The 12,683-nt window shown below is 46.4% G+C and overlaps 1 protein-coding gene across 1 annotated transcript in view; it reads right to left on the bottom strand.

Moving 5' to 3' along the window:
* megf6 (multiple EGF like domains 6) overlaps positions 1-12,683 on the bottom strand; it is a 611,064-nt gene that overhangs the window by 12,903 nt on the left and 585,478 nt on the right. The window contains 2 exon segments of the mRNA XM_033047803.1: positions 2,667-2,799; positions 11,507-11,635. Of these exon segments, the coding sequence (XP_032903694.1) occupies positions 2,667-2,799; positions 11,507-11,635 (262 nt within the window).

Below are 12,683 nucleotides of genomic sequence, written 5' to 3' on the forward strand. Positions count from 1 at the left end.
CTGTAATTATACATCTAGATTGTCAGCAGCAGTACAGGATTGGAACACAAACCCTTTAGTTGTGATTGTCCAACCCCTGGATAACAGAGGCAGGGGATGGCTGATGTTCCCCGCAGCTCTGGGTCCCAGCAGCAGGTGGTGCTGTTGTACACTGAATATGTGAGGGTGCTGAGTGTGGGGAGGAGCTCAGCCACTCACCCCAGATAGCCACTGTCCTGTCTGCTTCCATGCTACCTGCCAGGTTTCCAGACGAGGGAATTACTCCCCTTCACCCTGACAGCAGCACAGCTGATACAGCTCCAGCCACACAGGTTCAATTTGGTGCCTACTCTCCCTGTTCCTCCCTTATCAACATCCCAAAGGTGTGCATGCCATGGCCCCTCGCACCTAAGTGAGCGATGAATCTGGTCACGGACTTGGTGAGCACAGAGGGTGGTGCGTATATATGGAATGAACTGCCAGAGGAGGACGTTGAGGCAGAAACTAACAACGTTTAAGATCGCATGGGATCCAAGGACAGACAACTGAATGGATAGAAGGTACACAAAAATGCTGGAGAAACTCAGCGGGTGCAGCAGCATCTATGGAGCGAAGGAAATAGGCAACGTTTCGGGCCGAAACCCTTCTTCAAACAGAAGATAGAACATAGGCTTTCGGGCTGGGGGCCTGTAACTAGTGGTGTGCCTCAGGGTTCGGTGCTGGGCCCGTTTTGCACATAGTGAAGATGATTGTGAAAAATTACAGCAGGCTCTGGATCGATTGGCCAGGTGGGCTGAGGAATGGTTGATGGAATTAAACACAGAGAAATGTGAGGTGTTGCATTTTGGGAACGTCTAACAAGGGCAGGACCTACACATTGAATGGTAGGCCTCTGGGTAGTGTTGTAGAGCAGAGGGATCTAGGAGTACAGGTGCATGGTTCCTTGAAGGTCGAGTTGCAGGTAGATAAGGTGGTCAAAAAGGCTTTTGGCATTTTGGCCTTCATAAGTCAGAGTATTGAGTATAGAAGTTGGGAGGTCATGTTGCAGTTGTATAAGGTGTTGGTGAGGCCGCATATAGAATATTGTGTTCATAGAAACATAGAAATTAGGTGCAGGAGTAGGCCATTCGGCCCTTCGAGCCTGCACCGCCGGTTCAGTTCTGGACACCATGTTATAGTAAAGATATTGTCGAGCTGGAAAGTATACAGAAAAGATTTACGAGGATATTGCCAGGACTAGAGGGTCTGGGCTATAGGGAGAGGTTGAGTAGACTGGGTCTCTATTCCTTGGAGCGCAGGAGGATGAGGGTGATCTTATTGAGGTGTATAAAATCACGAGAGGAATAGATTAGTCTCTTGCCCAGAGCAGGAGAATCGAGGATCAGAGGACAAAGGTTTAAGGTGAAAGGGAAAAATGTAATGAGAACCTGATAGGTAACTTTTTCACACAAAGGGTGGTGGGTGTATGGAACAAGTTGGAATTGAATACTTCGTCACATGTGACAAGACACAGTGCAATTCACCGCTGCCGTCGCCCCTCTACACGTGTCCGCCTCGTCCGTCAGTCGGCGCTATCATTGGCCGCCACACCGACCTCTCCACACCACTGCCGGGTCCTCTCCTGAGGCCTCTGTGGTGCCGACCCAGGCACTGACTTGGTATCGATGCCTTTCATTATTCTGTAAGTTTCAATGAGGTCCCCACTCAACCTAAACTCCAGCGAGTAGAGGCCCAGTGCTGTCAGGCGCTCATCTTATGCTAACCCACTCATTCCTGGAATCATTCCTGTAAACCTCCCCTGGACGCTCTCCAGAGTCAGCACATACTTCCTCAGATATGGGGCACAAATTTGCTCACAATACTCCAAATGCGGCCTTATAGAGCCTCAGCAATACATTTCTGTTTTTGTATTCCAGTCATCTTGGACGAGCTGCCAGAGGAGGTAGTTGAGGCAAGGACGATTGCAACATTTAAGAAACAATTATACATGTGCATGGATAGGACAGGTTTGGAGGGATATGGGCCAAACGTAGGCAGGTGGGATGGTTGTAGATGGGACATGTTGGGCTGAAAGGCCTGTTTCCACACTGTATCACTCTATGACTCTTAGAGACAATCTGATAGGTACATTGACAGTAAAGGTTTGTAGGGATATGGGCCAAACATGGGCAGGTGGGACTCGTGTAGATGGGGCATCTTTGTTCGCATGGGCAAGTTGGGCAGAAGGGCCTGTTTCCGTGCTAAATGACTCTATGCCGCTCATCATTTTACAAACTTATTCCAGGTCTCCCCACAACCTCTAGTGTTGCAGAGAAAACAATACAGATCTGTCCAACCTCTCACTGTATCCAATCCCCTCTAATCCAGGCATCTGTCTGGTAAAACTCCTCTGCAACCCGTTCTAAAACCTCCACATCCTTCCTGTAATGGGGTGACCAGAACTGCACGCAATACTCCACATGCGGCCTAGCTGAAGTCCTATATAGCTGCACCTTGACTCTTGTCCTCAATGTTGCAACCAATGAAGACTCGTGTACCCTGTGCTCTTGTGTTGCCACTCAGGGACGTGTGGACTTGGACCCCAAGATCCCGCTGTTCATCAAGATACAATAATAAATAAAGGATATGTGCCGGTGGATTAGAATCATCCATAATGTCCCATTCCTTCTTGGAGGCTCAGTGCCAACCTACCGTGCTCACAGGATTGCCCGTAATATCCTTTAGGGCAGTGGCAGAATCCGGTGACCCGGTCACAGCTGACATTGGTGTGGCAGGCACAGTCCAACTGGCATCCGGCACCAAACTTCCAAGCGGAGCACTCTGGAGAACACAAACACCAGACATTATCACCCACATTCCTGCTTGGAATCAGCAACCGGAAATATATACAATATATTAATGGCGGTGGTGGCGCAGTGGTAGAGTTGCTGCCTCACAGCACCAGAGACCCTGTCTGTGCAAAGCCTGTACCTTCTCCCCGTGACCTGCGTGGGTTTTCTCCGAGATCTCGGGTTTCATCCCACACACCAAAGACGTACAGGTTTGTCAGTTAATTGGAATGGTATAAATGTGAACTGTCCTTAATATATTAAAGGGCCTGTCCCACGAGCGTGCGACTCCATGCAGCAAGCGCGACCTAAAGGGCCGGTCCCACCAGCATGCGCCTGCATGAGGCAAGCGTGACCTAACGTGGTCGCTTGAGCAGTACGGCCTCGCGGGGCCCGTCCCACTTCGATCGCCGGAGCCGTATGGAGTTGTGCGGAGCTGGTCCCGACATCGCGCGGGGCTCCGAAAAACTGACTGTGTTCAAAAATTCCGCGCATACCGCCTCAACGCCGTACGTCACACGCGGACTTGCTCAAACTTCATGTCACTCAGTCGACCTCCGCGCGGCCCCCACTTCTGGTTTGGTCGCGCTTTGCCGCATGCAGGTCGCATGCTGGTGGGACAGGCCTGTAGGGTAGTGTTAATGTGCTAGTCAGTACAGACATGATGGGCCGAAAGGCCTGTTTCCATGCTGTATCTCTAAACCAAACTAAACTAAATTATTACCAGATTGTGTCTTGGATTCAGCAACTGGAAATATATACAATAGACACGGAACACGGTGATTGGGTAATGTGAAAACTGCAAGCGATGCGGAAATACTGGGTGGAGCTGGGACATTGTTAACGTGTCAGGTCCATGACCTCCTGCAGGAACTGAGAGATGTAGAGATTCATCAAGAGGGCCAGTGGAGCGGGTGGGTGAGGAAAGAAGGAGGGGAGAATCTGTGCAGAGGAATGAATGAATGTCAATAGGAAGGGTCATGAAAAGCAAAAGGGGTATAATTGGTAATGATATTAAAGGCATGTTTAGGAGAGCTTTGTGGTTGTATTCAGTCAGCAGAAAGGGGAGTTTGTAAAACCCAGCAACGATGGAAAAGACAGCAAGGTCTGTGTGGAAACCACGTGTGTGAAAGATCCACTGCCTGGTCCCTGGGGCTGTGGCCAGCAGAACCAACGCTCCACTGACTGGGAGCTGATACAACCTGATCTGAAACCAGCCTCGGACTGCCTGATTGGGGCTTGCATTGGAACAAGAATTATGTCACAAAGTTACTGGAGAACAGTATTGAGGAAGGCAAATCCAATGGTAACATTTATTGTGAGAGAACAGGATACTGAATGTGGATGATCAGCCATGATCACATTGAATGGCGGTGCTGGCTCGAAGGGAAGAATGGCCCACTGCCGCACCTATTTGTGGATTCCCAGGGAAGGGGAAGTAAAAACTAGAGAGCATAGGTTAAGGTGAGAGGGGAAAGATTCAAAAGTGGCCTGAGGGGTAACTTCTACACACAGAGTATGGTGCAAATATGTAACAAGCTGCCAGAGAAGGCGGCTGGGTTGGGTACAATAAGCCTCCTGGGCCTCAGGGAAGTAGTTAAGGACAAGAGGGCTTTACTGACACTGGTTGCCAGTAGCATTGTCCAACCTGCTATCAAGTGACCAGGTGACATGCCATTAGATCGGCATGTTGGACTTTCAATAGTGAAGTCCATGGGCATCCCATTAGCCACAGAGATGAGGACACTTGGGGAATAGATTGGGTAGATGCACAGAGTCTTTTGCCCAGAGCAGGGGAATCGAGAACCTGAGGATATAGGTTGAAGGTGAAGGGGAAAAGATTAATAGGAATCTGAGGGGTAACTTTTCAAACAAAGGGTGGTGGGTGGGTGGGTGTATGGAACAAGCTGTCAGGAGGTAGAGACAGGTACTATTGCAATGTTTAAGAAACAGTTAGACAGGTACATGGATAGGACACGTTTAGAGGGATATGGGCCAAAAGCCGGCAGCTAGGACTAGTGTAGATGGAACATGTTGGTCGGTTTGGGCTAGTTGGGCCAAAGGACCTGTTTCCGTCCTGTATCACTCTATGACTATGACAGCCGGCAGGGTTTGGAGGTGGTTTGTGAATCAATGAGTGGTGACATGGACAACAGAACGCCAGGAGATGCCATTGTGTCATTGACAACATCTTCAGCTGTCAAAGTACCCATGTCCAGGAAGGTTGCCCGAAAGTTACTCCAAAACTCCACCAGTGTTGGTGGGCCCTTCCTTCCCCATTACAACTCACTTAGGCCCATATCTCCTTCATTCAGGAACAGACGATGTCAGAGACTTGAGACTGGCGTTGTGTGAACCTGTAGGAACCATAGGAACCTGTTTGGAGAGATTTAAACCATTTGGCACGAATCTATGTCGGTCAAGAGTCAATAGTGGCAGTAGTGCCTTATTTGGTTCAATAGGTTCAAGGACTTGAAGAGAAAGGGAGGGTGGAGTAGGGCAAGAACTTTCAAAACTGGAGGTTGAAAAGTTAGTGGTTGGTGAGAGTAGAATGGAGGAGCAGGAAGTGGATGTTACCGGTATCATGAGCTCATGTATATAACCATATAATGTATAACAATTACAGCATGGAAAACAGGCCATCTCGGCCCTTCAAGTCCGTGCCGAACACTTATTTTCCCCTAGTCCCATCTACCTCTCTGGTAGCACTCTGCTAGCACTCTGACCCAAAATGTAGGGGAGAGAGAAGAAAAAGACAATAAACAGAGAATAAGAGAGGGTGGGTTTCTTAAATGTGTATATTTTAATGCTAAGGTGGATGAACTTAGAGCTTGGATTGACACCTGGAAGTATGATGTTGTGGCGATCAGTGAAACATGGTTGCAGGAGGGCTGTGATTGGAAACTAAATATTCCAGGATTTCGTTGCTTCAGGTGTGATAGAATTGGAGGGGCAAGAGGTGGAGGTGTTGCATTGCTTATCAGGGAAGATATTACAGCAGTGCTTTGGCAGGATAGATTAGAGGGCTCGTCTAGGGAGGCTATTTGGGTGGAACTGAGAAATGGAAAAGGGGTAGCAACACTTATAGGGGTGTATTATAGACCGCCAAATGGGGAGCGAGAATTGGAAGACCAAATATGTAAGGAGATAGCAGATATTAGTAGTAAGCACAAGGTAGTGATTGTGGGAGATTTCAATTTTCCACACATAGACTGGGAAACACACTCTGTAAATGGGCTGGATGGGTTGGAGTTTGTAAAATGTGTGCAGGATAGTTTTTTGCAGCAATACATAGAAGTACCTACTAGAGAAGGTGCAGTGCTGGACCTCCTGTTAGGAAATGAGACGGGTCAGGTGGCAGAGGTATGCGTTGGGGAACAGTTCGGGACCAGTGATCACAATACCATTAGTTTCAATATAATTATGGAGAGGGTCAGAACTGGACCTAGGGTTGAGATTTTTGATTGGAGAAAGGCTAACTTTGAGGAGATGCGAAAGGATTTAAAAGGAGTAAATTGGGACAGTTTGTTTTATGGGAAAGATGTTGAAGAGAAATGGAGGACATTTAAAGGTGAAATTTTAAGAGTACAGAATCTTTATGTCCCTGTTCGGTTGAAAGGAAATAGTAAAAATTGGAAAGAGCCATGGTTTTCAAGGGAAATTGGACACTTGGTTTGGAAAAAGAGAGAGATCTACAATAATTATAGGCAGCATGGAGTAAATGAGGTGCTTGAGGAGTATAAAGAATGTAAAAAGAATCTTAAGAAAGAAATTAGAAAAGCTAAAAGAAGACATGAGGTTGCTTTGGCATGTAAGGTGAAAGTAAATCCAAAGGGTTTCTACAGCTATATTAATAGCAAAAGGATAACGAGGGATAAAATTGGTCCATTAGATAGTCAGAGTGGACAGCTATCTGCAGAGCCAAAAGGGGAGATATTGAACAATTTCTTTTCTTCGGTATTCACCAAGGAGAAGGATATTGAATTATGTGAGGTAAGGGAAACACGTAGAGTAGCTATGGAAACTATGAGATTCAAAGAATACAATACAATACAATACAATACAATACAATTTATTGTCATTTGAGCCTCAGTGAGGCTCAAACGAAATTCTGTTTCCACAACCATACAAACAAAGACAATTCCTAGACATACACACAATTTAATTCACACAAGCATCAATCACAGTGGACCCACTGTGATGGAAGGCAAAGTCTTTTCTCTCCCCTGAGAAGAGGAAGTATTGACAATTTTGAGAAATATAAAAGTGGATAAGTCTCCAGGTCCGGACAGGATATTCCCTAGGACATTGAGGGCAGTTAGTGTAGAAATAGCAGGGGCTATGACAGAAATATTTCAAATGTCATTAGAAATGGGAATGGTGCCGGAGGATTGGCGTACTGCACATGTTGTTCCATTGTTTAAAAAGGGTCTAAGCGTAAACCTAGCAATTATAGACCTGTTAGTTTGAGGTCAGTGGTGGGCAAATTAATAGAAAGGATACTTAGAGATAATATATATAAGCATCTGGATAAACAGGGTCTGATTAGGAACAGTCAACATGGATTTGTGCCTGGAAGGTCATGTTTGACTAAACTTCTTGAATTTTTTGAAGAGGTTACTCAGGAAATTGATGAGGGTAAAGCAGTGGATGTTGTATATATGGACTTCAGTAAGGCCTTTGACAAGGTTCCTCACAGAAGGTTGGTTAAGAAGGTTCAATTGCAGTATAATAACCAGGAAAAAATTAATATTAAAATTTTGGAAAGGCCCTACAACCCCCACAATTAAAATGTGGATTACGGAAATGTCGGAGACCCTATACTTAGAAAGAATTAGACTTGTCAATGGACAAACAAGATCTTTTCCATAAAATTTGGGCTCCATTCATTAACTATCTGAAGGGATAGATTGGCACAGCACGAGGACCCAACTGAAACTTGAACTCAGGAACAGATGAAAAGCTATACTTTATAACCTACGAACCTATCCCATTGACGTATTACAGGTAACCCATTCCATCTCCCTTGTTTTTCTGTTGTGTTTTTTTTCTTTTTTATTTGTAACTTTCTACCCTCTCTTTTTCCCTCTTTCTATAAAAAATAAAAACAATAGAAGCAGAAGCAATTGATAATGGAAAATTATGGAAATTATGGAAAAAAAGGGAAGATTCAAACAAGGGGACATGACTTGAGAATTAAGGGACAGAAGTTTAGGGGTAACATGAGGGGGAACTTCTTTACTCAGAGAGTGGTGGCTGTGTGGAATGAGCTTCCAGTGAAGGTGATGGAGGCAGGTTCGTTTTTATCATTTAAAAATAAATTGGATAGTTATATGGACGGGAAAGGAATGGAGGGTTATGGTCTGAGCGCAGGTATATGGGACTATGGGAGAATACATGTTCGGCACGGACTAGAAGGGTCGAGATGGCCTGTTTCCGTGCTGTAATTGTTATATGGTTATAGGGTTACCTGCACTCAGGTTACCTGCACCCGTCCATATACCTATCCAATTTATTTTTAAATGATAAAATCAAACCTGCCTCCACCACTTCCACTGGAAGCTCATTCCACACAGCTACCACTCTCTGAGTAAAGAAGTTCCCCCTCATGTTACCCCTAAACTTCTGTCCCTTAATTCTCAAGTCATGTTCTCTTGTTTGAATCTTCCCTACTCTCAATGGGAAAAGCTTATCCATGTCAACTATGTCTATCCCTCTCATCATTTTAAAGACCTCTATCAAGTCCCCCCTTAACCTTCTGCGCTTCAAAGAATAAAGACCTAACTTGTTCAACCTTTCTCTGTAACTTAGGCATGGGAAGTGATGGGAGAGAAGCACAAGGAAACGTTAAAGGCAAGGATGTGGTGTGGCAGTGCGGGCGGTAAGCTTGCTCTCGATCTTATTTGCAGTCAACAGCTTTTGATACTTTTAATACTAGAATTGTTATTGTAGCTGTCTGTAGGAGATGGTTCTAAATTTCCTGGGGCCTTAGAGCATTCTTGGAAAGGCCTGGACAACCCTGGAGAATTGGCATCCAGCCATTAAATAAGGAAGTGTCACCAATGATAAGGAAAGCTAGCCTTGAAGCTCTGCGCTCTGAATCTTAGAAGAGATTATTTTCATTTTAGATTTGTTTTGTGATCAAACATAACCACAAAATTTGTCGTTCAGTTTTTGTTTATTCGATTGTCTTGATACAAGATCCCAAGATTGGTCCCCAGCTTCATGTAAAAGCTGCTGTTAGACACACTTGGTTTTCTGCTCTGTGTAACGTCATGTGGCAAGCAGTAAGAATGTCCATTTTGACGGGAAAAGTAAAGAAGTATCTCATTTTCAGGGCAGTACAGTGGGGAAGATGCTGTCCCTGGATCTGGTCATACCCGCAAGGGCTTTAAGCTTCACACCATTACAGCATATAATCCAAATTGTTCTGGATTTTCAATAGGTACAGTGAACAATTTGTGATCATCATTGAGGAGACATGTAGGTATGTAGACATACAATACAAGGAGACATATCCTACATTAGACATAGAAACATAGAAAATAGATGTAGGATTAGGCCATTCGGCCTTTCTAGCCAGCACCACCATCAATATGATCACAGCTGATCATCTAAAATCAGTACCCCGTTCCTACTTTTCCACCAGTTGCCTTGATTCCTTTAGCCCTAAGAGCCAAATCTAACTCTCTCTTGAAAAAATCCAGTGAATTGGCCTCCACTGCCTTCTGTGGCAGAGAATTCCACAGATTCACAACTCTCTCGCTGAAAAAAGATTTCCTCGTCTCAGTCCTAAATTCCCTACACCTTATTTTAAACTGTGACCACTGGTTCTGGACTTCCTTACATCAGGAACATTTTCCTGCCTCTAGCCTGTCCATTGTTTCTATAAGAATCCCTTTCATCATTCTAAATTCCAGTGAATATAAGCCCAGTCGACCCATTCTTTCATTATTAGTCAGTGATCCCGTTGTTAGAGCTGCTGCCTCACAGCACCAGACACTGGTTCGATCCGGACCTCAGATGCTGTCTGTGTGGAGTTTGCATGTTTCCCTATGACCGCATGGGTTTTTTCTGGATGCTCCGGTTTCCTCCCACATCCCAAAAATGTGCAGGTGTGTTAATTAATTGGTCGCTGTAAATTGCCCCTAGTGTGTAGGGAGTGGATGCGAAAGTGGGATAGTATAGAACTGGTGTGAAGGGATGATTAATGGTTGGTGTGACTTGGTGGGCCGAAGGGCCTGTTTCCCTGCTGTATTTCTAACCTCTATCTGAATGGAGAGAGATTGCAGAGCTCAGAGGTACAGTGGGATGCAGTTCCTAATGCAGAGTTTGTAAATTATTCATATACAGGTATAGTGCGTAATTAGAAAACTAATAGATGGTTATTATTTCGAGAGGAATTGAATTCAATAGGAGAAAAGTTAGGTTCAGTTATGCAGGGCACTGTTCTAACCACATCTGGAGTTCCCACTACAACATTAGTCTCCTTATTTAAGAAAGAATGTTAGGACTGGGGAACCTGTACACAAAAGATTTGCCTATGAAAAATATGCTCATGAAAACAAGTTTAAAAGATAGACACAAAATGCTGGAGAAACTCAGCGGGACAGGCGGTGTCTCTGGAGAGATGGGATGGACGATGTTTCGGGTCAACACCCATCTTCAGAAGGTAGGCAGGTGTGTGCTGGAGTATGGGAGAGTGAGTGGAGATCTGACTGAAGTGTGTACGGTCCTGAGGTGTGCTGTCAGGCGGGGGTTGCCCCTCGTGGGGGCGAATGTAGAAGTCACTGCTCAAACGTAAAGGCTCGCCCACCCAGGACAGAGACGTAAATGTCAGAGGGCCAGGAAATTGAGAGGGTTTGAAGTGGCGCTTCCAGTGCTGGAGACCCGGGTTCGATCCCGACTGTGGGCGCTGCCTTTACGGAGTTTGTACGTTCTCCCCGTGACCTGCGTGGGTTTTCACCGAGATCAGTTTCCTCCCACAGTCCAAAGACGTACAGGATTGTAGATTAATTTGCTCGGTACGAGTGTAAGTTGTTGCTCGCGTGTGTAGGGCAGTGTTAATGTGTGGAGATCGCTGGTCAGTGTGGACTCGGTGGGCTGAAGGGCCTGTTTCCGTGCTGTATATATAAACTAAAGAAGTAGAGTGTTTCAATGTTCATACAGGTTTCCGTGGTTACGTCCGTGCCCGGGTGGCAACAGAAAGGAACTGCGCGCTGTCCACGGTTGCCCTGGGGTATTCCCGGGACCGCTGGGCACTGCGGGGGGTGGAATGTACCCTCAATAAGGATGGGGAAATACTTATTTAATAATTAAAGATACTGTATTTGTTTATTTTGTACTATGGTGGGGAGTTTGTTTGTGTTTTTGTAAATAGTTGATTCAAATTATTTTTGGTAAAAAGAAAATGTTTATATGACAGAGATTATCACGAGGACTTGGGGTAGACAAAGTCTTGAGGTTTCTGGTGGGTCAGCCATGGTTTTTATAAGTAATAGGAGGAGAATTAGGCCATTCAGCCCATTAAGTGCACTCCACCATTCAATCATGGCAGATCTATCTCTCCCTCCTAACGCCATTCTCCTGCCTTCTCCCCACAACCCCTGACACCCGTACTAGTTCTCCACTGAAGGAGTATGTTTGTTGGGCTGAGATGCCCCATGGTCCTGGGTACGTTACCTGTGTAGAGGTCTCACCTTGTTCACACTGGGGTCCCGTCCAGCCCAGGCCACAGGAGCAGGAGCCGTCCATCGCGCTGCACCGCCCACCATTCCTGCAGCTGCACGTGTCCCCGCAGCCTGCGCCAAACCTGTTTCTAGGGCAGACTAAACACACGAGGCAGTCGGTCACGTTAACGGACAAACATCCATCAGCTCTGGGCAGCCAGCGGTCGGAGACACGGGCTGGGCTCAAGATGTTGTGTTGGACCAGGGCTAGGCAGGGAGCTGCTTGTACCTGCAATGGTCCCAGCAACTCAACCATCCCACCACACCTAGAGAGCAGTCCAGAGCCTTGGAATACTGTGGATCGGTCTTTACTGGCTTTACCTTGCACTAAACATTATTCCCTTATCATGTATCTGTACACTGTGGATGGCTTGATTGAAATCATGTATTGTCTTTCCGCTGACTGGTTAGCACGCAACAAAAGCATTGCACTGTAATTCAGTACATGTGACAATAAACTCAACTGAGCAGTCACCTCCCCCAAATGGAAGCATAAACGACAGTAGATGGTTCTCAAATCACATCTCCACCTCATCACTGCAGGCCGGGATCACGTGCCACATCCCTCTCCAGAGTTACCTCCGCCCCACACCAACCATCCTGTCAGCTAGACATTCCTCTTTCCCACACCACCGCCCACAGTACTCACCCCCCCCCTCCCTCCTCCCCCCCTGCTCCAACCATCCCCACACCGAACCTCACATAAGCCAGCATTCCCACACATCCTTCCCTCTCCCGCCATCATTGACTCTCCCCGTACACTCACCCCCCTCCCCACACCTCAACCTTACCCCTCTCACATCCTTCACCCTCCCCCTACACTCACGCCTGCTCACCCCTTCATCCCCTACATCCTTATTCCCTCACTTCAACCCTCCCCAAACATCCTTGCCCCTCCACCCCTCCCACACATCCTCCTATTCCCTCCCTTAAATTCAGCTCCTCCCCCACACCAGTGACTGGCACCAGGTTTAATCCTGACTACGTGTGCAGTCTGTATGGTGTTTGCACGTTCTCCCTGTAGCCGCGTGGGTTTACTCTGGGTGATTCGCTTTCCTCCCACACTCCAACGATGTACAGGTTTGTAGGTTAATTGGCTACTGTTCCACGTGTGTGTGTGTGTGTGTGTGTGTGTGTGTGTGTGTGT

This window comes from Amblyraja radiata, chromosome 31, assembly GCF_010909765.2.
Source record: "Amblyraja radiata isolate CabotCenter1 chromosome 31, sAmbRad1.1.pri, whole genome shotgun sequence".
NCBI lineage: Eukaryota > Metazoa > Chordata > Chondrichthyes > Rajiformes > Rajidae > Amblyraja > Amblyraja radiata.